Source organism: Lathyrus oleraceus, chromosome 6 (genome assembly GCF_024323335.1).
Source record: "Lathyrus oleraceus cultivar Zhongwan6 chromosome 6, CAAS_Psat_ZW6_1.0, whole genome shotgun sequence".
Taxonomy (NCBI): Eukaryota; Viridiplantae; Streptophyta; class Magnoliopsida; order Fabales; family Fabaceae; genus Lathyrus; species Lathyrus oleraceus.
This window is the reverse complement of record NC_066584.1, coordinates 508,982,345-509,009,801: the sequence shown is the minus strand read 5'-3', so window position 1 is coordinate 509,009,801 and position 27,457 is coordinate 508,982,345. Positions and strand designations below refer to the sequence as shown.

The following is a 27,457-nucleotide window of genomic DNA, read 5'->3' as shown; positions in this document are numbered from 1 at the left end:
GTAAGTAGGTCCAAAGTTAAAACCCTTATGGGACTTTCTGTCTTATGGACTCTGAGTTGAAACTATTAAATGGTGTAATTAAGCATTTTTGAACGGATATAAAGTAAGACAAGTGTCATACATTAAAGTCATATAAAACGGTTGATGTAACCCATTGGGAAAAATTTCTTAGTTCAAGAGACAATCTCTTCACTTATCTCCCCTTTTCAGTTTGCATGTAATGTTAAAATACTTTATATTTCAACTGCTCTCTCTTGTGTTTTCAAATGTTTTTTATATTTTGTATTAATGGGTTAAGACAAGCGTGCTCCATTACGTGTCTCAGTTTAAGTGCTTTTACGGTTGCATGCATTGATTCCTGTTAAGTCTTTTCATTTAGACTTCTAACTACTTCATCCTATATATCTTTAACTCTTCCTTCCCTCTCTATTTAAAATTATCTTTATCTCTTTTAGTTCTCATCCATTTTTTCACTTTCTAAAATAACTTTCTCAAACATACAGTTTCCTCCACCCTTTCAAACCTCAAGTAGTGTCTTCTGTTTGTGGAGTCGCATGCCCTCTCACCATTGTTTCTGAAAATTTTGTTGACTTCGACGAATTTAAAAATAATGGTTTGGATCTTCTAATTCATGTTTGATCCTAGAAATGGGTGAATTACTTTAACATGCTTGAAGGACCCATCTATCCTGTTCTTATTAGATAATTTTGGACAAATGTGTCCCACTTGAAGCTTAGACAAGATGATTTGTGCATTAAGTCTAATGTTTTTGGAATTCCGAACTCCTAATCTGATTGCTAAGGAAATTGTACGTGAAGAAGTTGGGGTTCATATGGACATGTACCTAACGACAAGTCCATTCACTGAAAAAAATCCAGATAAGATCCTTTCCACCAAGGACAACTTGGCAAGTGTCTCCTCTCTTCTTCCCCAGGCGAAGATCTGACATCAACTGTTGGTGTCCAACTTTTAGCCAAGAGAAGATGCACTAGAAACACTCACCTATGTTGAAAAGCATTTTATCTTATTTATCTTGTCGAGGACTAATGTTAACCTTCCCCTCACAATCTTCAACTTCTTGAGACCGAAGATAGTTGCCTATCACGAGGAAGTATCTTCTTTCATACCTTTTGGAAGAGTGTTGTATGAACTTTTCCTTCAACAATGTATTGTTTAGAATGTGCAAGAGTTGGGGTTAACGGGGGCTCGAGAGACCACCTGGAGTTAGAGGCTCGTTGCAGCTTAGGACCCTCTAATGTTGGATTCTCTCCACTCTAGTTTCTCCTTTACCTGGTTTTCTTTTCTTTGTGTCTTATTATTTTTTATATTCTTTTGTATTATCTTGTTCGTCAATATTTTTTTTCTTTTATCTCGTTTTTTACTTTTTGTTCTGCATTCTATGTTTTTTTGTTGCTATTTTGTCTTTACCTTTTTGATTAATGACAAGGGAGAAAATGAATATTATTTTGATATATCTTGTAACCTTAATATAAGTCAAACATGGATAAAATCATATTGTTCATAAAAAAATTTCATAGGCTAAAATTCAGGGGGAGCTTACAATCCTAACTCTGAACTTTAGATGATTGTCAGTGGGAGCTTGCAAACCCCACTCTGAACAATCAAGCTAAGAAATTTTTTGATAGTCCAAAAAATAAGAGGAAGCTTACAAACCTTACTCAAAATTTTAGAATATTTATCTTATTCAAGATTTTATTGAAACCAGAATTATTTTGAATCTTAAACTCAGGGGAGCTTGCAAAACTCACCCTCTAGATTTAAGTTGACAAAATAATTTTAAAAGTATAAAACTCAGGGGGAGCTTACAAACCTATCTCTGAAGTTTTATAAATATGATTGCTTATTGAATAAAAATTGTTTATATGGATTTGTCATCATAAAAAAAGGGAGATTGTTGGAACAAGTTTGGTTCTACAACTATCCTTAAATTTTGATGATAACAAAGTGTAGAGAATAATTTTGTACTCTAACCATTTCGCTGAGTGTGCCAAAAATTGGATACAGACTCTGACCCTGAAGATGTCTAGACTCTAAACTAAAGGATAAAAGTGCGTACAGACAAGTCAACTTTGATTTATCAAGTCAACATTTCTGAACAGAAACTATTCAGACATACTTTGAAAAAAGGATGGCTATCATCTTATGAAAGTATCAGGACCCAGTTGTCAAAAGACTCTATTTGTTTCACCAAGTTCTGATGACAGACTTTGGAAATTCTACTCAAGCTTCATCAACAAATATTCGAAGCCTTTGAATAGAATTTGTTCAAGCCAAAAGTCAACAAAGATTTGATGTGATAGAAGTACAAAAGCAAATATACTTTTTCCATAAAGTATTGTACTATGTGTCGAAGAAGTCTTCCACGTCCCATCATCTTCACCAATTACCAGCCATAACGCCACTCTAGTGCTGCATATGAAGTGACCTTCATACAACTGATACTTAGAGGATATTTCATTTTCACCTCCAACAAATCTATTTTGCTTCTATATAAAGAGTTCTTTGAAGATTGAAGTAAAATAGATTGACACATGCACTGAACATTCATCAATGCTAACACTCAAAATACATATACAGAAAAATAAGAAGTGTTTCTCACACTTATACACTTAGAACAAAAACTCATTAAATATTATTGTTAAGTGTAATACTCTATTTAAACTTGTGCGTATTCTTATCAGAAGTATCTTGTAAACATAAACCTTGTTATTATAACTCTAATTGTAATCATCAAGCGACCAGGTTGGCTTGGATATTAAGAAGTCAATAACAGGTAGTTATTGAGGATTAAATCTTCTTAAGCGCCGAGTGTCGTACCTCGGAAAAAAAGTGAGAGAACGACCTAGCGAAGCGCAATCGCACGCTCGCAATGATGGACTGAACAGAGTCGTCACCGAACTTTATTTATTCCTAAAAAAAGGAAAGGGGAAATATCGATAAAACCCAAGAAAGAACAACAATGATTATGGTCGTCGCAACCAATATCAGGGTTCGGGAGTCGATTACGCAAGGGGAAGGTATTAGCACCCCTCACGTCCGTTGTACTCAACGGGAACCGTTAGGTTAGTTGTGCGCGTTAGTATTAGTTTGAAATGTTAGTCTTTTCAAGTTATTAGGTGGGAAAGAAAAAATATAAAAGAGAAGATTTTTTTTGGATTTTCAACAAAGGAGACTAAACCTAAGTTTTTTATTAATGGGCCTAACAAGATTTACAAATCCTGCTCCTACGTATCTCAATAGAGAACTCAAGGCTTACGTAGTTCTGGGTAGAAACATGTTGTTTGTTGGCCGATTTTAGCGAAAGCTACTTTGTGTCAATCGATGAAAACATTGTTGGACTACCCAAAATAAGTGGAGAAACATTGCTTTGCATCGTCTTGAAATAAAGTGCTTTTCGTTTGAGAAAGGGTTTAAGGATCAACCGCACGGCGGCGAGAAAAAGGATTTGATTGGTTTGAGTGTTTTGAGTAATGGTGAGAACTTGGATGGGCGAGATATCCATCTTGAATCCTAGTCTCAGGAATACGTGGTATCCACCACGATCCATCTCCATCTTATTTTCAAAAGTATTTAATAGGAACTAAGTGTTTTTGAATTTGATTGAGAAAGGGTTTGACTAAACCGTGTTGACAATTTTAAATGATGGCGAGAGCTAAGATAGGCGAGACATCCATCTCGAATCCTGGTCTCAGGAGTGCGTGGTATCCACCACGTTCCATTTCCATTTTACTGAAAAAGTCTTAAGTAGAAATTAATTATATTTTGAGCTTTTGTTGTGAAAATGGCTTGACGTTGGATCAAGCATTTGATGGGCGATTGAGAGAGATTTGAATGAAGGTTTGAAAGAAATGGAATGGATAGAAATGGATTGATTTGTTTATTGAGAAAATACTCGACGTTGGATCGAGTATTTTTTTTTTGGTATTTTTGAAAAGAGATTGATTTTATTCTTGTATTAGTAACTAGCTAAACAATCAAGCAATAAAGATATAAAGACAGCAAAATTATTACATATCATTGGAGCAGGGTACATTTTGTCGAATGGGGACTCAAAGTAATGAAATAATTAAAACGGACCAATCAATGAATAAGCAATGCACAATTGTATGTGCAAGGGAACCGTCTCATTGTAAGAAAGCCCGAGAGTAAGCTGTGTGAGGTTGACGGCGATGCTTAAAAGCAATTGACTTACAAGGGTGTGGAGATGGGGGAGTTACAACTAAGTAATGTGCTCAAAACCGGTTTACACATCATGACAAACATTGGATGATCATGTGCGACAAATCGAAACGCGGCGACATTCTATTGCTATATCGATAAAATAATCATGGATAAACAACATGAGAGCGGCCGAATCCATAGATTAAAAGTCGGCGTTCAAAAAAAAAAAATTAAAGGGGTAAACATTAAAAAAAATCAATGAGTGCCGGAGAAATGAGAATAAAACATAAACATAAAAAAAGGAATAACATAGAAAATTAAATATATCAAAAACCATACATGCTACACACAGGTATCGAACCCACTACTAAGGGGGAGATGAACTAACTCCATCTCCACCCGGCCACGAGTTACTTGCTGTCAAACTAGGATTAACGAACGTCTAAATATTAACCGAAACCTCTCAAAGAGAAGAAAAAAAAGGCCAAGCATGGGCCGCTGGATTAGGTTTAGAATAAAGCCCAACAATAATCTTGAGCCGTATGGGCTTGGGTCGGTGAAGACCCGTTTCCCAAGCTGGCCCAAACGTGGAATCCCCATGGAATCCAAAAGGCAACCCTAGCCGCATGGCTGTGGGGTGAGAAACAAGAAAAGCTGCCATCATTAATGGCTAGCTGCTAGCTGTTAATGAGAAACGGCCAGAATGAACAGTCAAGGGCCTCGGTTAAAGCAATCTGAAACAGGTGTCGTTTTCCAACGGAAGGAAACTTTAAAACTTAATCCTAAAAGACTTGGGAAAGCAAAAACGATAAAACCAATAATAGTCGTCTCCCTCCCTCAAGAAAGATCCAAACTTCACAAAAGGCAAAACTTTCCACTCTTTTACGGTAGGAAACTCAACACAAAAACAAAACGGTCACAAATCCAACGAAGATGAAAAAAACACGAAGATCAAGTTAAACAAAAACATGAAACCCTACTCCTTATTTATTCCATGGTCAAGAAAGAAACTCTACCGGTCGAGATTGAATCGAAAACCAGAAGCATGATTTGAGAAGGTAGTTTACCTGTCACAACGAAATCAAACTGCGGTTGAGAAGGTAATGCCAGAATCTCTCTTCCAATTGCTCTCTTGTTTGTCGGTTCAACCTCCCTCTGAGCTCGCTCGCTTGCTTCACTTTTTTTGTATAGGCCTTCCGAAAACCGACATCAAAGTGAAGTAGTAATACCGTCTTTCCAAGGAAATCGCAGACTCTAGGTATATCTTTTTAGAAATTTTTGTTTCTGCCGAACTTGCTAGCCTCCCCTTTTTGGTTTTTCGATCTCCTTATGTAATGCCCCCGTCGAATTTGCGAAGGACAAGAAATATCCTTAACCTGTGGTCCCCTCCATTCTCCCTCTTTTTTACCGTTAGTGATGGTACGCGAGCAAAGACGTGGTGAGTAGTGGTGAGCGTCAGTACGAAATGCTATGGAATTTTTGTCCGTCATGACCTTGTGGTCCCTCTCGATTCTACTTAATCTTTTACCATTGGTAATGTGCTTATTTACCGCGGTGTATTTTGCTTTGTGTCCTATGGAATTATACTGATTTTGTGTTTTTTGTTATAGCAGTTTCGACGTAATTTCGGTTGGTCTCGGTAGGGTTTTGGTCATGTTTAGATGCAAGGCTACGACAGTCACAGGTTTTTTTGGGAATGTTTCTGATATGGACTTGTTGTTCCTTAAGTTTCCTACTAAAAGGTCATTATCTTTTTTGATGAACCAGACATGTAAGCTTGCTGATTTAGAACTTCACGTTCACTGGCAGGTTTGGGAGCTCGACTCAATGACGCTATAGTTTCGACATGAAGAAGAGAAAAATTCCCCGGTGATGGATCATGAAAACCAGTTGACGCTAAAGAAACGGAAACAGAACCTGTCCTGAAGTGAACAACAGATTAGATTTTCTTGAGGTTGCTTGGTCCAGTGTTAATGGCCAATAACTAATTTTATTGTATCATTTGCAATGCTTGTAATTCTTCTCAATTAACATACGAGTTTCACCTTTGTATGCCACTTCAATTAAGATTTGACGAAAATTTGTTACTTGCTCTTGCATGGTCTTAGCCTACTTTGAATGGCACTTGGTTAGCAACAACATGATGCACATTTGTTTCCTTAGGGTCCAAGCATAACGTTTGCCCGTGAGTATCAGTCGCTTCGACCACACGCCCCCTTTAGATTTAAATCTCGATATCAAAACCAATTATTGAGCATAATTGAGACTCCTTTTATATTTCCCTTGAACTATCTACTAAAATTCAAGCAAATAAAGGAGGGCGCTCGGCCACTAGCTTGATTCCGACGACGACCATGCTTGGTCCCTCTTGAAAAACTCACATGATAATGACTCTCCTTTAAGACATGGTAAGCCACCTGAATCTCCTTGAACCAAATAATGTTCATCAAATCTTTTCATGACAATTTTTTTGACCACATACTTTAATCCAAGCACAATAATCCTTGAATTCCTTGATTACCACCGACGCGGAATGCACCTATGTATCTAAATATATTGACAGCAGAACTTCGCCTTGAATGCGCAAAATACAACAAGGTGCAACAATAACAGAAAAGGAGACCACTTGATGCTTAGAAAAAGGGGTACCATATTAGAGGAACAAAATCATGAGGAATAAATAATGAATGAAATAATGATATGAATATCGGGGTCAAAATTGGGGTGTGGCAGTTGCCCCTATTTAAGTATCTTCAACCAGAGAATATGAAGCAAGACACTTTTCATATGATCCTAGTGGGAGATGGTTAAATACCAAGAAGACCCGGATTTTGATCTTGAAAATGCAAATCATATGACATGATATGCATGGGTGAAAGACTCTACACTGACGTGATCTTCGTCTGCTGGGGACATGCAAGACAGACAAATATGTGGGGAATACTGATGGCCCATAGAGAAACAGACAAATAGGGTAAAACAACTCGCTGGGGATAACACCTGCTAGAGAGTCAGACACACACTGAGGAGTACTCAAAGGGAAAGTTGATAAACGACACTTTGAATACAAGAGATTCCGTCAGTAAGTTCACACATGACTTACTAACAACTCGAATATATATATATATATATATATATATATATATATATATATATATATATATATATATATATATATATATTTAGAAAATTCCCACAACAAGTTCATACATGACCTGACAACACTGGAATAATCAAAGAAAAAGGGTCTTCAAAACAGTTTCAGACATGACTTGGTAATACTGGAATAAAAAGTTCAGCAACAGGTTCATACATGACCTGACAATGCTGGGGAATGTCAAGGAGTTTTGATAGTAGGTTCAAACATGACCTGACAATATTTGAAAATTCAAAGAGAGTATATCAACAGGTTCATACATGACCTGATGTCAACTTGAAACATTCTTGACAAATCCGGATATTCCTCACAAGACAATCGTCCGATCAAAATTTTTGGAAAATACTGTCACTAAAAAAGTCAAAACGATAGCTTTCTAGGAAGCACCAGGGTCAAAAAGGACAGAAAACTCTCTGTAGGTGCCAACAACAATTGGACTTATACCATAAACGTAGATCACCACCATCCTTAGACGAATTAGTGCCAGTTACAACTGGACTTCAAGGGTGCCGGTGACGACCAGACTCTAAAAAATGATACCAGTTACAACTGGATTTGACAGATGATGGTGACAACCAGACTTTAAAAGGATACCAGTTACAACTGGATTTCAAAATTTGAGCGTCAGTTACAACTGGACTTAACAATTAATGCCAAAAACAATTGGACTTGCAAACCAATGTTGGTTACAACCAGACTTATCATACCATTTACAAATGGATTTTAAGACGGTGCCAGTTACTACTGTGCTTGGGATACCAATTACAATTGGATTTGAGATAAGATGTTGGTGACAACCAGACTTTAAAGAGATACCAGTGACAATTGGATTTTTAAAATTTGAGTGCCAATTACAACTGGACTTAACAGGTAATGCCAATAACAATTGGACTTGCAAACAAATGATGGTTACAACCAGACCTATAGGTACCAATTACCATTGAAAACAAGACGCCAGTTACAACTGGACTTGAGAGGTAATGCCAATAACAATTGGACTTACAAACAATGCTGGTTACAACCAGACTTTAAAGAGGTACCAGTTACAACTGGATTTGATCAAAGACGCTGGTGACAACCAGACTTAACAAACGATGCCAGTAACAATTGGTCTTAGAGGTCAAGGGATAAAAATCAACAACGAGACCTGCGATTATGCAAATGAGCATGAAGCACTTCGGGCTATGCATGATTTGGATTTTGCTTATATGCATGATATATGAATGATCACGATATGCAAATGCTGACAATATACATACTGGAAATTAGAGAAGGCTTTATGGAGGTACTGAATCCTCAACACCAACAACTCAACCAAAGGAGTGATGATAGATGCATCAAAATGGGATCTATCAAGCCGAACAGTTACAACTGGCCCAGTAATCCCTTCGGAGAATGATGAATTGTGCTCTCTGGAAATATATGTTGATTATTCCGGGAAAATTCTTGCAACTTGAGACTTGCGGGGAAAGACGAAAGATTTCCCTTTAATACTTCCACAGGTCAAAGCAAAAATTGTTTTTCTCAATATGTTGAAAATTTCTTTTCAAGTTCAAAATTTCATTATCAACAAATAAATGGCATTTTGCATAACAAAGAAAATCAGAGAAAAACAACAAATGATAGAAATTGATAGGTAAACTTGTATTTATTCAAGAATGGTAGCACACAAATGGTGTAGCTCAATGGAATGTTACAAATTTAGAAAATGGCAACGGGAAAAGGTTTACATTGAATCACAATGACTACTACCATCCCTAATAACAATGAATCTATGAGACTTCGCTTCTGAAGGGAGCAACTGGATTGATCTTCCATCTTTGGCTCTTTTATGTTGATTAGTGACGACTGATGCAGTCTATGCCTTTTGTCCCTAATTTCTGCCTGGATCGCCCTTTTGGGTTTTCAGTCCATCGGGACGCTCTTTTTTGCCTAAGTCGCCCTTTCAGGTTTTCAACTTAGCGAGCTACCGCTTTTTTTTTTAATTATCCCTAACTTTTTCCTGGACTGCCCTTTCGGGTTTTCAGTCCATCGGGATACCCATTTTTTCCTAAGTCGCCCTTTCAGGTTTTCGACTTAGCGGGTTTTTATTAGGCATAGTATCTTTTGACTGCATCAGAGTTCACAGGGTGAATGAGCTCTTCTCCGTCCATAGTTGTGAGAAATAGAGCACCTCTAGAGTATGCTCTCTTTACAACGTATGGGCCTTCATAGTTGGGAGTCCACTTCCCACGTGAATTTTTGTGTATTGGAAAGATCTTCTTGAGCACGAGATCCCCTTCCTTGAACTCTCAAGGGCGGATCTTCTTGTCAAACTCTTTCTTGATTCGTTGCTGGTACAATTGTCCATGGCACAGAGCAGTCATATGCTTCTCATCAATGAGGTTAAGTTGATCATAACTGTTCTGGATCCATTCAGCTTCATCTAGCTTGGCCTCCATCAATATTCTCATTGAAGGTATCTCTACTTTGATTGGGATAACTGCTTCCATCCCATAGACCAAGGAGAATGGGGTTGCCCCTACTGAAGTGCGGACCGAGGTTCGGTATCCATGCAAAGCAAAGGTAAACATATCATGCCAATCCTTATAAGTTTTTACCATCTTTTACAGGATCTTCTTGATGTTTTTGTTAGCAGCTTCAACAACACCGTTCATCTTTGGACGATATGGAGAAGAATTATGGTGGTCAATCTTGAAACTCTCACATAATTCAGTCATTGTCTTGTTGTTCAAGTTTGAACCATTGTCGGTAATGATCTTGCTCGGGATTCCATAGAGGCAGATAATCTCCTTTTTGATCAAGCGAGCAACCATATGTCTCGTCACATTGGTGTAGGAAGCAACCTCTACCCATTTAGTAAAGTAATCAATGGCAACTAGGATGAAACGATGACCATTAGAAGCTTTAGGCTCTATAGCACCAATCATGTCAATGCCCCACATTGAGAAGGGCCAAGGCGATGTCAAAACATTCAACAGTGTTGGAGGTACATGCACTTTATCAGCATAAATTTGGCATTTATGACATTTTCTTGCATAGCTGAAACAATCGGACTCCATGGTCAACCAATAATAACCAGCTCTCAAAATCTCCTTGGCCATGGCATGCCCATTAGCATGGGTTCCAAAGGATCCTTCATGAATCTCCTTGATTAACATATCTGCTTCGTATCTATCCACACATCTGAGCAGAACCATGTCATGGTTTCTCTTATAAAGCACATCATTACTCAAAAAGAATTTGGATGATAATCTCCTCAACGTTTTCTTATCCAACAATTTAGCATCTTCTGGATACTCTTGACTTAGAAGATATCGCTTGATGTCATGAAACCATGGTCTACCGTCAGTTTCTTCTTCAATCAGTTGACAGTAAGCAGGCTCATCTCTTCGCTCGATTCGAATAAGTGGAGCTTCATTATGGAATCTGACTTGGTACATTGATGCTAATGTTGCCAAAGCGTCAGCCACTTGATTTTCTACTCTTGGGATGTGATGGAAAGTGATATCGTCAAAGTATTCTATCATCTTTACAACGTGAGCACGATATGGGATCAGCTTCGCATCACGAGTTTCCCATTCATCTTTGACCTGATAGATCACCAAGGCTGAGTCTCCATACACCTCAAGGATCTCAATTTGAAGATCAATTGCGGCTTCAATACCAAGGATACAAGCTTCATATTCTGCGACATTATTCGTACAATCAAAGCACAACCTTGCTGTGAAAGGGGTAAAGCCACCATTGGGATTCATCAAAACAGCTCCCACACCATGACCACTGTAATTGGAGGAACCATCGAACGCGAGATTCCATCGAGGTCCTGGTTCTGGTCCTTCATCTGGGCCTGGGATCTCACAATCCTTTATCACCATGATATCCTCATCAGGGAAATCAAACTTCAATGGTTGATAGTCTTCAACTGGTTGATGAGCAAGATATTCTACTAAAACACTTCCCTTTATTGCTTTTTGGGTCACATATTGGATGTCGTACTCAGACAAAAGCATCTGCCAGCAGGCTAGTGTTCCAGTTAAGGCAGGTTTCTCAAAGATATACTTTATTGGATCCATTTTCGAGATCAACAAAGTAGTGTGGCAAATCATGTACTGCCTCAAACGACGATAGGCCCATGCTAGCGCGCAACAAGTTTACTCCAAAAGTGAATATCGACTTTCACAATCAGTAAACTTTTTACTTAGATAGTAAATAGCATGTTCTTTCCGACAACTTTCGTCATGTTGCCCCAGCACGCATCCCATTGACCCTTCAAGCACAGTCAGATACATGATTAATGGCTTTCTTGGGACAAGTGGAATAAAAATAGGAGGCTCTTGCAAGTATTGATGAATCTTCTCAAAAGCACTTTGACAATCAGAATTCCATTCGATAGCTTGATCTTTTCGAAGCAATTTGAAGATAGGCTCATACGTGGTTGTCATGTGTGAGATAAACCTTGAGATGTAATTCAAATGTCCAAGGAAACCTCTAACTTCTCGCTCGGTGCGTGAAGCAGGCATTTCTTGTATGTCTCGGACCTTGTTGGGGTCCACCTCAATTCCTCGTTGACTAACGATGAAACCAAGCAACTTCCCTGAACGGACACCAAATATGCATTTTGCAGGGTTTAATCGTAATCTAAACTTTCTGATGCGTTCAAATAGCTTCTTCAGATGGTTCATATGATCTTCTTCATTATGAGATTTAGCGATCATGTCATTGACATAAGCCTCTATCTCCTTGTGCATCATATCATGGAAAAGAGTGACCATAGCTCTTTGGTAAGTTTCCCCGACATTTTTGAGACCGAAAGGCATTACCTTGTAGAAAAACGTGCCCCCAAGGGGTAAGAAAAGTGGTCTTCTCCATGTCATCTGGAGCCATCTTGATTTGATTGTACCCAGAAAATCCATCCATAAAGGAGAATACAACAAAACTTGCAGTGTTGCCTACTAGAGTATCAATGTGTGGTAGAGGGAAATCGTCCTTTGGGCTAGCTTTGTTCGGATCCCTATAGTCAACATACATTCTCACCTTGCCGTCCTTTTTAGGCACAGATACAATATTAGCTACCCATTGTGGGTACTTCGCCACTGCGAGGAAACCAACGTCAAACTGTCATTTGACTTCTTCATAAATCTTCAGAGCCATATCTGGTCTTGTTCTTCAGAGTTTCTGTTTTACTGGTGGGCAGTCTGGCTGAAGCGGTGGCTTGTGTTCAACGATGTCGGTGTCCAGGCTTGGCATATCCTGGTATGACCATGCGAGTACATCAACATATTCTTGTAGCAGCTTAACCAATCTCTCTTTGACGCTTGCTTCAAGTGTGGTACCGACTTTGACTTCTTTCTTCTCTTCCTCTGTGCGAAGGTTGATTGTTTCCACCGGTTCTTCATATGGCTGAAGGGCTTTGGACTCGTGCTCGAGCAGCCTTGCCAATTCTTCGGGGATGTAACAATCTTCCTCACCCTCTTCTTCCGTTTGGTAGACAGGGAAGTCAAAGTTATGAGAGGGAGTAAAGTCATTAGATTCAACAGGGTTATCATTTACTCTGCATGTTTGAATGATTGATTTTTTTTAGAAAAGTAAAAATAAAAGATGCATAAATGAAAAGTTTTTTGTTTGAAAAGATTTCCATTTTCTTAAGCGAAAGAAAATAAATGAATAATAAGAATTTAACAAAATGTCTTTCATTCACTGATAATGATTATTTGAAAATGAAAATGGGCCCTACAACATGATCCATTAGCCTTGGGCAGAGCTAATGATTTGAAAGGAAAAAACAACAATTATTACTTCGACAAAGGAAAAATTTCGGGGATCTCAACCGCCTTCAAGTTGTTCAAAGTTGTCTCACACCGGTAAACCAAACATGGCTCGTCTTCATCTTCGGTGCTATCTCCAATTGCATTGACCTGATCTCCATGGATGAATCCTGTGCTGAGGAATACTTCCTAGATGCTTCGGGTGTTGTCCTTTGCAGGGACTCGGGCTTCTTTCACAGCGGAAGGCACATATCCTAGACCAAAGCGATCATGCTTCTCACGAACATCAATAACCTGGCCCCAACCTTTAGGGTTTCCTGCTTCAATGCTAGACTTTGCGCTTTTCAGAGAAGCGAAAGATGAACAAGCTTTCCCAACAGGGTCCTTCATCTCCATAAAAATGGCGTTGGCTATTTCAAGAGCTTGGAAAGAAGTTTCCAAAGTGTCCTCATCGGCCTTGATATATCTGAAGGATAAAAGGTGACTAACCACGAAGTCCTCCTCCCCAAAAATAATGATCAATTGATTGTCCACAACGAACTTCATTTTCTGATGTAAAGTGGAGGTGACTGCCCCTGCAACATGAATCTAGGGACGCCCCAATAAGCAGCTATACGCTGGATTAATATCCATGACTTGGAAATTAACCGGGAATACATGAGGGCCAATCAATATGGGCAGTTCAACCTCTCCAATTACGGTTCTCCGGGAACCATCAAAAGCTTTCACTATCAAGGCACTGGGCTTCATGGCTGGTCCTTAAGAAGACAACTTGGCAAGTGTCCTCTTTGGCATCACATTCAAAGAAGATCCAGTATCAACCAAAACTCTTGCCAAAGCATCATCTTTGCACTTCACTGAGATATGGAGAGCACGATTGTGATTTTGTCCATCTTTAGATAATTCTTCTCCGCTAAAGCTTAAAGTAATGAAAGTTATGATTTCGCAACCACCCCATCAAAATGGTCTACTGTTATGCTTTATGTTACATGATCTTGGGCAAGCACCTTCAACAAAGCCTCCCTATGGGCTTGGGAGTTCAATAACAGAGACAGAATAGAAATCTTAGATGGTGTATGATGCAGCTGGTCCACAACCTTGTAATCACTTCTCTTGATCAGCTTCAAGAATTCAAAAGCATCAGGTTGGACCACTTCGGGTTCTTTAGTGGGAGCTACAACTGTAGATTCCTTGGCCGACACTTGAGGAGTCACATTGAATTCAGGCGTATAGATTCGACCACTACGGGTCATTCTGCTCACTCCTGCAATGTTGGTAACATCCTCATTTGCAGCTTTTATCACTTCACCGTCTTCACTTCCTTCAAAGACCTTGTCCACAGCGGTAATCTCATATTTCCAAGGCACAACCTTGGTGCTCTCATATGGAAACGAAGTAGGCATACAGATCTCAACAGGTGACTGATGACTATTTGCAGGAACCACTCTACTACTGTAGTACGGGATTTCAACTGGTTCAGGTAAATTGAAACAAGGTTCAATTATCGACACATCTTCATTCTTTGCAACACTGGAGATTTGAAGCACTCCTTTGTTCATTAAGTCTTGGATGTTATCTCGTACCACCTGACACCCCCTTGGGTGTGTGGCACACTCTTCACAGCTGTCATGACTAACGTTAATCAGGCCAACTTCCACCAATCGAGCATAGAATGCTGCCAAAGGAGTCTTAAAATCATCCACCTTCTCAACCATAACACCATCAAAGGTATCTTCAATTGCATTCATTGTATGGTCTCCATGGGGAGGAAGAGGATTATTCTTCACGTTTGGTCCCATGTCCCTGAAAGAGAAAATCTTGCTATCAATCAACTCACGAACTCTATGCTTCAGAGCATAGAAACCCTCTAGGTCATTCCCGGGGGCACCCTCATGAAAAGGACAATATGCATTAGGGTTGTACCATGGAGGCAGACGATCAGGTGGAGGTCCCATAGGTCTAGGAACCACCAGACCTTTTTGAAACAAAGAGGGATAAAGCTTAGTATACGACATTGGAATTGGATTGAAGGTCTCCCTATCTCCCTGCCTCCTGTTCTGATTCGGAGCATTCTGTCTTGGAGCTTGAGCTCTTGGCTGTTGATAGACAGGAGTTGTTGGTGCTTGCTGATAAATCGGAGGAATAGGAGCACGTTGTTGAACTGGAGTTGGTCGATAAACTGGAGGCTATTGATAAGCCTGAGAAGGTTGTTGGTTAAAGGCGGGCATCACAACGGCTACATATGGTTGTGGTGCGTACTGGACAGGGTCTATAGGTTGCTGATACGGCAAAGGTTGTTGAACATACTGCTGTTGTGAATATTATTGTTGTCTCCTTCTTGGAGGGGCTATTCCTTGGCCAATAGACACAACATTAGTTTCACCTTCTTTCTTTTTTTCTGGGAAACCCTCCAGAGAACTTCTCTGGATTAGCACTTGAAGTTCCAGCCACAGCCACAAGTTTACCATTTCTTAAGCCATATTCAACATGAGCTCCTATAGCAACAAGCTCGGAGAATCCCAAGGAATCACTTCCTACCATCTTCTCATAGAATTGGGGTTGGACAGTGTCGATGAACAGTTCATCCAGTTCCTTTTCGGCTAGATGTGGTTTAACTTGAGAAGCCAGTTCCCTCCATCTCTGAGCATATTCCTTAAAGGACTCCTTGTCATGCTGGAACATGCTTTGCAACTGTCTTCTGTCAGGCGCCATATCCATGTTGTATTTATAGTGTTTTATGAACGCGTATGACAGGTCTTGGAAACATCTGATCCTACTTTGATCCAGACTTAAATACCACTTGGAAGAAGCCCCACTCAAGCTATCTTGGAAACAGTGGATCATCAGCTTGCCGCCTTCCACGTGAGCAGCCATTTTACGGTAATACATGATGAAATGGATCTTTGGGCAAGTATGCCCCTTGTACTTGTCGAAATCTAGAGCTTTGAATTTGGCTGGAACCACCAACCCAGATACAAGGCACATTTCTTTGGCAGCAGAACCAAAGGCATGGTCTCCTTCCAATGCTCTGAACTTTTTCTCAAGAAGTTGCATGTTCTCCTTCACTTCTCTGAAATCTTCAAATCTCACTCTGTCACCGCTAACGGTCGATTCGGCCGTCTGATACAGATGATGTTGATCTTCAAAGTGCGGAACATGCCTAACATAGGTAGCTGGTGGAGCAACAGTGTGGACGACTGGGTGTGCATCGGTGTAAACCGACAATGACACATCTTGTTGGATAGATTTCCCATGTCATTTACTACTTCCGCTCGAGGAATGAAGTCGTAAGGTAGCCCATATGGAGGAAAGTTTGAAGGTAACGACCTCTGAAGCTGGGCTTCGACTGCTGGGCTTATGATCTTTGAAATCACGGTCGCTTGTGGAGCCTCAAATCTGAAGGTTAAAGCTTGCATCATCTCTCTCATCTGGGACATGCCCCCTTGATTTCATCTAATTCAGCTCTAACTCGGGTGCTCTCTTGCTCTTGTTCAGCCATCCTCTGTCTTGCTCAGGCGCGAGTATTGTACGGGTGTTGAAGATTCAGCATGAAACTAGAGGAAGAAAGGACGGAGTGAGACTCTATTTTGAAAATGTATGAATGCATGTATGGATGCATCTTGTTTGCAAAACTCTTGGTTAGTTTCAGTCATTCATCTCAGGAATGCCACAACATTTGTTCGCAAGTATTTAAAGTAATAAAGCAATAAAACACAATAAAATGAATCCCAAAAGCGATTTTTTCATTAATTTAGAACAAAGTTCAAATACAAACAAAATGCCTATGGCTTATGGGCTTTCTGAACCGTAGCAAGGTCGGTAGTCAGCCTCTCCAACATCGCCTTACAAAATTTAATGAAATTAAAAACTTGATCCGGGGTGTTCTCTGGACACATGCACCAATCAGCTTCTTGCAATTTCTCAGGTAGCTCTTGCATGATGGAATTTGCGAATCTGGACAGCCTCAAATATTTGCTTTTCTACTCAGTGTAAAGTCCTTGGAGGTCTTGAATGATGCGCAAGTCTTCAGCCTTGGTCACCTCGATGTCCCTATAGAGGTTTCTCCAGTATCTGCACTCACTCAAAAACATCAGATAGGCAGCATCCTGATCCACACCCTCAAGTTCCTATATCCTAGCATTGGCTTCTTCCAACTGATAGTTCAAACGCGTACAAACTCTTGCCGACTCTTCAGTCCTCAACTTCTCACGTTCCCAAGCATCCTTGTATTTCTGAATGGTGTTCTCAAGTTCACGAGTATGAATCTCAGAAATCAGCCGTGCTTCCCTCTTCATTTCAAGAGTCAACTCCAGAGTTTTGTTGAGCTTTTGGATCCGGAGTACAACTTTATCCAACTCTTCATCCTTCGTCTTGAACACAGACTTAGTACTATAGAGCGCTTGTCCGAACTTTTCTCTCCTTGCCTCAGACTCCCTGTCCCTTTTGTTGGAAATTTCATGTTCTTTATCCTTCTTCTGTTGACCATCTTTCAAATTCCCATTCTCTACCGAGACTTGGCCGAGCTTAATCATTAAGTCAGCATTCTCCAACTCCAACTCATTAATACGTGCATTAAGTTTCTCCACATCTTCAGGTAATATGGGTTCTGGCTCATGAACCAACTGATAGATAGAAGGATCAAATGGAAAAGGGAGTTTAACCATTTGAACCCTCTGTCTCACCCAACAAGTATAAGGCTCTCGAGCGATGACATTTCTCTTACCCAATTCTTTACCCTTTCTGATAATCGCTTTCCATGACTGTAGCACCTCAAATTTGCCCCCTCATTCATGCATTCATTTTAGGTCATTTAACATTTCATATTGCATTTCAGCAAAGTTCATCTGAATTACCTCTAGTCGACTTTGGTCTACTGATGGTCAAAAGGCCAGGGAATAACTTGAGTTACTTCCAACATGTTCAAATGAGGCCTATTCATCATTCGACATATTACTCTTGAAGGAACAAAGGTCCAGCGCACAGGTTACAAATTTGGAAAGATGACTTGAACTGTCATGCTCGCTAGGCGAGCAGAATGGTTCGCCTAGCGAGCCACCAGAGCCTGAACTGTCATGCTCGCTAGGCGAGCAGATTCTTCGCTAGGCGAAGCCCACCTGTTTCAAAAATATAACAGAAAAATCTTGGAGTTGGACCTCTCTCATTTGAGCCCACAAAGCCACGAAAATCAGAGTATAAATTCTAAGTTCCATTGCAACAAAACCCTAGAGAGAACATTCTAACCAATTCAGAGCAACCTCCAGAGACTGAAGAGAACGAATCTGTAGCAGCCTCCAGAGAAATTCACTCAGACTCTGAGACTTTTCACTCTGACTCACACACTTATCACTTCCATCGCACACAAACCCTAGCCGTTGCATTGCAAACCCCAACCGGGCAATTCAATTTCATTCGATCTCTCCAATCAGGTTTGCCCTATTTCCATTACTTTATGCTTTCAATTTGAAATTTCTGAATGTATGAGGCATCATGGGTGAATCCGGGAGAGTGGGTATCGTTAGGTTTCACATGTGGTTTTAGATGTGCATGAATGTGTAGAATAATGCCTTGAATGTTTAATCATTTCGTTGCTGAGATGGATACCATAGGGTTTGGTGTTTCTGAAATTGTACTGTTATCAATGGAGAATCCAGAACCCGTAGGCATTCGCTAGCCCATCGCTAGGCGAGCCTGCAGCGAAGCTTCGCTAAGCGAGACAGTAGCGATCGTGACAGTAGCTGTTTTTTCTGGTTGCTCTCTAATCTGTTTTGTGTTTGTTATGACATGCTTTCTATTGCATCCGGGTACATGTTTTAGTATGTATGTCATGTCATGATGTGTGGATCCTTGCCCCCTGACTTTGAGTTTTGATACCCTTTTGATGCATTTGTTTGACAAGAGGTTTAGGCCTCCTATCCTTGGTTGCTTTTTGTGAGCTTTTTGTGAACTTTAATAGCATGATTCATGTGGTTGCTATGATTCTTCTGTTTGGTGCAACTCTTGATTGCACCCTATCTTGTTATTCTAACTTGTTTGTTGAGTTTTTGTGAGGGTTCACATGACTCTTGAAGAGATCGCTTGCTTGGTATTCCACTTTATTTGTGGGATACCATTTGGAGATTTATTCCGATTACCTGTGCTGACTTGCTTTCTTTGATGGTGCCAGCTTGAGAGATCTCTGGGTTTCCTGTTTCTTTAGTTGCCGTTACTTCGGATCTTTATCCGTGTGGTAGATCTTCTGGTCCCTTTTACATCTTTTCAGCATTTTACCGTTTTCTTAGCTGGAAGACCTCGATAGGAGGCAATGTTTTTGTGTGTTTACTTTTGTGCCCAAAGACCTCCAAGAAGAGGCACCAGTACTAAAGACCTCCATGAAGAGGCAATTGACGGGTAAAAGGTATTAGTAGTCAATCCCCCGTTATTCAGTGTGTCGTTCTTTATGCTCGCACTACGTGTCGATGCTTCAGAACAAAAGCCCAAGATCTTTTGTCCAGTCAGTCAGTGGAGAGGGTTCCACCTTTTTGAATCCCCATTTTTTGTCATGAGCTCACCCTGTCCAGGGTTAAGAGCTATGAGGTCTTATCCTCATTACTCTTTTGATCTGCTCACCCTGACGTTCAATATCAGTGGTTAAGAGCCCATTTGATTACCTTTCCATGGCTTGTTTGTCGAGGTTGATATGACCCCTCTTGACTAAAGCCCCACCCATGTATGTTTGAGCCCCCTTGTTGGTGTGTTTACTCTATGCTATATGTTTTTTTGTGTGGTGTGATCGTCTCCCCATAGAACTGCTAGGCTTCGTATAGTCTCTCGTCTGCATGTCAATTAAGGTAGCACGGTTCCTTCGTCTAGGACTTCCTTTTTTGCATGAGCATTCCTAAAACACAAGCAAACTCATTGATTTTTCTTCTCCTAAGAACACGTTAACTCCTTCTACTACAGGTGAGTAAGTCTCTAAAGGTCGAGCATCTGGTAGATTGCGTAGTAATGTCGTTCACCTAAAAAACACAAAAACAAACAAAAATAGGTTAGCCGAGCTACGGTGCTCTGATTCTCAATCCTTCATGAGATACGTATGCAGCAGGGTAGGGCATGTGCGAGCAATAACTCTTTTTTTCCCTACTTTTATTTTCTCTCTTTCGCATTGCATATAGGACTTTTTATACACACACTTTAGACATAATTAGCAAACGTGGATCCTGTGGAGTACCACAGACGTGAAGGGGTGCGATAACCTTCCCTTCACGTAACCGGCCCCCTTACTCGGTTTTCTTTGGTTCGAGACTTTGTTTTATCCGTTCCCTCTTGGTTATGCAGTACTACCTTTCCCTCCTCTTGGGATAAAAGTACATAGCTGGCGACTCTACTCTTTTTTCTCCTCGCCACTCTCTTTCGCGTTTGTACTTGGATTCGGGAAATCCGGGGAGCGACAATGACCTCTTGATCTTCTTCACCATGGGGTGATCTGCTTCAGCGCTGTGCAAGATGAAGGGCTCTAAAGCTTCAACTTTTGGAGGGCCATTCATGGGGTAACCATGCTGCCTCAAAGATAACACGGGGTTGTAGTTGATGCAACCCTTGGTTCCTATCAAAGGTACATTAGGGAAGTCTCCAATGCTGACAATAACATCCTCGGTTTCCCAATCCCTGATATACCACTTAACATAATTGGAGGTGAGAGAAGCTAACTTCTGAGAGGGCCTGAGTTCCTTTGAGACAAAAGGGCCTTCTTTGGGCATATGAGATCTAAACCAGGCATGCAACAGCCGTGTACAACATAAAATGGTTCCTCCCTTCTTCTCGTGACGCTCATGGAGAGCATAATGGAGGTCCACTAGGAGGAACGGTACAGGGTTACCAGAGAGAAAGATCCTCACAGCCAGATGGTCCACAAAATGGTCAATATTTGGGAAGAGAACTATCCCATATACCAACATAGCTAACATAACATAGAAAGCTTTCCAATTCCCCTATTTTCCATCTTCTTAGCTTGATCTCCCAAGAACTTTCTAGAAAAACCATTGAAAGCTCCCTTCACATCCCAATTGTCCACAACTTCAGAAACCTTCAAGCCCAGCGCTAAAGATATCCTCTTGGGAGGAATACCTTCATCAAACTTAGGAAATCGATTATGATCCTTCAAATTCCGGCCTACAATCCTCTCAAACTCTTCCAAGGTATGAGCCAACTGGAAATCGAAGAATGTGAAACAATGTAGAGGTGGATCATAGAACTGAGCAATAGTTACTGCGGTAATCACGTCCATCTTCTCATTTAAGATGTCCAGAATTCTTCCATAGTCTTGCACAAAGTTGTTGAGTTTGATTGGTGTTACTTTGGCACTCAACTTCTGCAGGCTGGCAAGGTCCATGTTCTTGTATTTGAACTGAAAAGTGCTTCTTCTCTCAGGATTCATTTTGCTAACAAGTCTTGGATTCCTGAAACAATGCGAAACAAACTAAAAGTTTTTCTTTTTATGCGTATGCAATGAATGGATGGATGCAATATTTTTTTTGGTACAGGTTCAAAGGTCCAAGGTGTGGATAAATCTGATTGCTTTCCAAAACGGGGTTCTCATCGGGTACGATCTAGGGTTTTGTTACAAAAGACCCCCAGAGTCACTGATTCACAAGAATGTTTGACGCTTATGGAAAATGCTTTCCGGTCATCGACTCCATCAATGGAATCTATTCTGGGTGAGGTTCTTGTACCGATTCTTACGAAGTATTCACCTCGGGAGTCCGTACTACGCAACCATCGACTTTGGTTCTAGACAGGGTACTCAGAGTCACAGATTCAAAAGAATGTTTGACGCTTACAGAAAATACTTTCCGATCGTTAACTCCATCTAGAGAATCTATTCTGAGCGAGGTTTTCGTACCGATTCTTACGAAGTATTCACCTCGGGAGTTCGTACTACACAACCATCATTCCTAGTTGCCCAAAGGTTCAATGTTCTAAAAGGTCCTTAGAGTCATGGACCCCTTTGGAATATTGAAGCTTACGAAGTATTCACCTCGGGCAACAATATTTACAAAAGGATCTACTCTAAGTGAGGTTTTCATACCGACTCTAACGAAGTATTCACCTCGGGAGTCTGTACTACTCAACCATCGTCTTATCTTATATTTTTTCACTATAGACTCGGGTGTAGAGTCTTTCCCACATGGTTTTTAATCAGAATACCCAAATACTAACAATCACAATGGAACCAATATACAACAGATATATCAATATAACAATAAAGATAACATAATCAATACATAAAAATCCACACAAGCAAACAAACAAAGGCACACAAACGTCCTAACTAGGCTTGATTCTCTTAGGGAACGGTATCCCCAGCAGAGTCGCCATCTGTCGTACCTCGGAAAAAAAGGTGAGAGAACAACCTAGCGAAGCACAATCGCACGCTCGCAATGATGGACTGAACAGAGTCTCCACCGAACTTTATTTATTCCTAAAAAAAGGAAAGGGGAAATATCGATAAAACTCAAGAATTAACGACAATGATTATGGTCGTCGCAACCAATATCAGGGTTCGGGAGTCGATTACGCAAGGGGAAGGTATTAGCACCCCTTACGTCCGTTGTACTCAACAAGAACCGTTAGGTTAGTTGTGTACGTTAGTGTTAGTTTGAAATGTTAGGCTTTTCAAGTTATTAGGTGGGAAAGAAAGAATAGAAAAGAGAAGAAAGTTTTTGGATTTTCAACGAAGGAGACCAAACCTAAGTTTTTTATTAATGGGCCTGACAAAATTTACAAATCCGGCTCCTACGTATCTCAATAGAGAACTCAAGGCTTACGTAGTTCTTGGTAGAAAAATGTTGTTTGTTGGCCGATTTTAGCGAAAGCTACTTTGTGTCAATCGACGAAAACATTGTTGGACTACCCAAAATAAGTGGAGAAACATTGCTTTGCATCGTCTTGAAACAAAGTGCTTTTCATTTGAGAAAGGGTTTAAGGATCAATCGCACGGTAGCGAGAAAAAGGATTTGATTGGTTTGAGTGTTTTGAGTAATGGCGAGAACTTGGATGGGCGAGATATCCATCTCGAATCCTAGTCTCAGGAATGCGTGGTATCCATCACGATCCATTTCCATCTTATTTGCAAAAGTATTTAATAGGAATTAAGTGTTTTTGAATTTGATTGAGAAAGGGTTTGACGAAACCGTGTTGACAATTTTAAATGATGGCGAGAGTTAAGATAGGCGAGACATCCATCTCGAATCCTGGTCTCAGGAGTGCGTGGTATCCACCACGTTCCATTTCCATTTTACTGAAAAAGTCTTAAGTAGAAATTAAGTATATTTTGAGCTTTGTTGTGAAAATGGCTTGACGTTGGATCAAGCATTTGATGGACGATTGAGAGAGATTTGAATGAAGGTTTGAAAGAAATGGAATGGATAGAAATGAATTGATTTATTTATTGAGAAAATACTCGACGTTGGATCGAGTCTTTTTTTTGGTATTTTTGAAAAGAGATTGATTTTATTCTTGTATTAGTAACTAGCTAAACAATCAAGCAATAAAGAAATAAAGACAGTAAAATTATTACATATCATGGGAGTGGGGTACATTTTATCGAATGGGGATTCAAAGTAATGAAATAATTAAAACGGACCAATCAATGAATAAGCAGTGCACGAGTGTATGTGCAAGGGAACCGTCTCATTGTAAGAAAACCTGAGAGTAAGCTGTGTGAGGTTGACGACGATGCTTAAAAGCAATCGACTTACAAGGGTGTGGAGATGGGGGAGTTACAACTAAGTAATGTGCTCAAAACCGGTTTACACATCATGACAAACATTGGATGATCATGTGCGACAAATTGAAACGTGGCGATAAACATAAAAAGGATTAAAAGGAATAACATAGAAAATTAAATGTATCAAAAACCATACATGCTACACACAGGTATTGAACCCACTACTAAAGGAGAGATGAACTAACTCCATCTCCACCCAGCCACGAGTTACTTGCTGTCAAACTAGGACCAACGAACGTCTAAATATTAACCGAAACCTCTCGAAGAGAAAAAAAACCAAACAAAAAGGCCAAGCATGGGCCGCTGGATTAGGTTTAGAATAAAGCCCAACAATAATCTTGAATCGTATGGGCTTGAGTCGGTGAAGACCCGTTTCCCAGGCTGGCCCAATTAAACACAAAAGTTAAGTGTCTGACCAATGTACATTTGACAAATAGAAAGACTTCAACAAAGTAGAGTGTCATCAATGGAGGGATTGTTGTAACTTTATCATGATCGACTATATCATACCAATTGAATGTAAATCAATTTATGAATACATGATAGGATAAAAATCAATTACAATTGACCATCTCTCCGAACATAGATTGTTAGTTGACCCACATAAACTAAGTATTGTCTTCAAAAATCCATCACATTCAACCATAAACATACACCTAAATCTCAACACAACAAAATTAGCAAATCACACAACAACCTTTCATTAACATCCAAAATCAATACTTATCAAACACTCAATTATTAAATCAAGACTTTAATCACTTTCAACCCCAACATTTTAACTCATTTTTCTTACAACAAACACCAACTACCAACACATCAAAACCATACACACAACATAACTTCAGACAAACAACAATTTTCAAACACCATAACAACAATTTTATTTTTACCTAACCTAACCATTCACTCTAAATTCACTTCACCACCAAAACTACTACTACTCAACCATTACAATGTCAACCTAGAAAATAACACAACAAAACTTTTAATACACATGACAACAAAATAAGTATTGAGAGCGTGTCGATCAATTTAGAATTTATAGACAATTATCTAAACTATATACTTTCATGAGACATGAACTTCTGCTCAACCATCTCAACAAAATTAACAAGAGACATCAACGACAAGTGACACCCCGTCAACGTGGAATTGGAGCTCCATAGACCTAGTCAAAATGTGAATACCATAATTGTTTAGGTACTATAACAAAATTAACTACTACTATATTCTATTAACATTTTATTAATTTGTCTATGTTAGAATACCATAATTGTTTAGGTACCATAATTGATTTGATAGATATGTATTAGTATCAAGCACCTTTGATGGATGGATGATTGGACTCAACGATTTTATATGTGCAAAACTGCTCGTCCTTTTAAATTCTTAGCAACAGCATGCCGTATGAATGAAGTCGGTCTTTTTTTCCTTTTAAAATATTTTTTTAAAGTTTAATTATGTTTAAATATAAAAGTTAAAGCAAATGAAAATTGAGTTAATCAATAAAGAGTTGATTCAATCTCTTCAAGCTTTCATTATGTTAGTACATTTTATTTATACAGCTCATTATATTTTAACTTTAATAATATTTACACAACTCATAAAATACATTTGTTCAATTAATAATTTTATTACTTTTTATTTTATTTTATTTTTTGATAAACAAAAAATATATTGAAAAAACATAAGGGGTGTTTAACCCATTACACCAAAATCATTATACAAGTCTTGGTAGACAAAACAAAGGATCTTTGCATATAGTTAAAATTCCGCGATGAAAACTTTGTTGGGGATAGCAAGGCTTAGAGATTAGTATATTGAAAAGCTAAACATTTAGATTAGATGAGATGCAAATGTTTGCAAATTAAATGATCTTTATTTTTCATTTTAAATGTTATCATAATTTTTTGAGTTTAAAGGTAGAGTGAACTCTCCTTGGAAAATAATAGTATTACATACACATCAATTCAAAAACTTTAAATTTATTGAATCATATCAATATTTTAAAATTAAAAAAGTGATTTGATGGCACTTATGTTCCTTATTAATTAATAATAAAAATATTTTATATTGTTAATGTATATTCTATTTTTTTTAATTATTTTATATTCTTAACTTTGCGTATATTTGTTGATTGCTAATACTCGATGAAAACTGATGCAACTTAAGTTTGATTTTAGGATTTTTATTAAAACTTGGTTAAAAATCCGTGTATATGCAAGAGAAAAGTTATTGATATTTTAAATAAATTAATACATATTTTATTAAAAATAATTAAATATATAAATATTATCTAGTTGATATTAAAAAATATATATAAATGTTAATATTTAAATATTATAACAAAAGAATATATAATATCTATTTAATATATTGCGAAAGTAAACACTTCAACAAATATCTTCTAACTTGCTTTAATTAAAAGTTGCACTAGTTTATGTAAAAAATATTGGATGAAGTGTGACTGATTAAAGTTTCACACTATTTATGAATGTGTAAAATGTTGGATTTATAAGAGATGATTCGCTCACCTATCACCTTAAGGTTTTAGGTGGAGATGTGGTGTCCCCCCTCTCTTGTGGTGCTGGAGCATTAGTTTCATTGGTGCTCCCGACTCTCCCATACTCCCCAACAGTTGTATCAGAGCTGTAGTTCGACTTTGTGGGAGAGCGGGAGCTGGATTCAATGTTGGATCCTGTTATAGGATATGAGGATTCACACTTGTGGTGAGAATGTTGGGTGCAAGTGAGAGTGATTAAACATGTTGCATATGAATGGGTGAAATATTGAATTTATAAGAGAGATGATTCACTCACCTATCACCTTAAGATTTTAGGTGGATATGTGGTGTCTCCCTCTCCTTTTGTCCTGAAGCATTAGTCTCATTGATGCTCCCGACTCTTTCTCTCTCTCTTGTGGTCTTGAAGCATTAGTCTCATTAATCCTGGAACAACACACATTTGGTTTGAGTGAAGGGACCCACTTACTTGTATCAAAATTTTCTACTGGGTAGGAGGTGACCCATTGAAAAGTGTCAACAACGATGCAAGTGTATGTGGATAAAAGAGTTTCCACTTGAGGGAGAGCATTATGGATAGACTGACACTTGAGTAGGAGTGTTGAAAAAGAATTACAAATATGAGTAGTGTGGAGAAGTCCCACATTGATTAAGAATGTGAAGACTTGAGCATTTATAAGTGGGAGAATTCACACACCTATCACCTTAAGATTTTGGGTGAGAATGTAGTGTGTATCTCACAAATGTGTGTTGCACCCAAAGTAAAAACGCCCTCTCATGTTGATCCCACGAATTGATTCCAACAAGAAAAAGTTGATATATATTTCATAACTTACAACAATAATAGAATGAGTCAATAATAGTATTTAATGATATAATAGGTAAATTTTGGACATGAAAAATATCTCCCCAAGTGAGTAGTCAAAAAAAAATATTTGGCTAAAAAATAAAAGTATGTAGTAGCTATATTATTAAATTTAAGTGTTATTTTTCATATAAATATTATATTAATATAGAAAGATAGATAAAGAAATAACAAATATGTAATTATTACCTATATA

At 38.9% G+C, this 27,457-nt stretch overlaps 1 protein-coding gene across 1 annotated transcript; it reads right to left on the bottom strand.

Moving 5' to 3' along the window:
* Positions 1-5,917: 5,917 nt before the first annotated feature.
* LOC127096473 (uncharacterized) lies at positions 5,918-11,352 on the bottom strand. Its single transcript, XM_051035038.1, has 3 exons — positions 11,139-11,352; positions 10,572-11,027; positions 5,918-6,099 (listed from the first exon to the last, which is right to left on the bottom strand). Exons 1-3 carry the CDS (start codon positions 11,350-11,352, stop codon positions 5,918-5,920), a joined length of 852 nt encoding a protein of 283 aa, XP_050890995.1.
* Between the last annotated feature and the right edge of the window lie 16,105 nt (positions 11,353-27,457).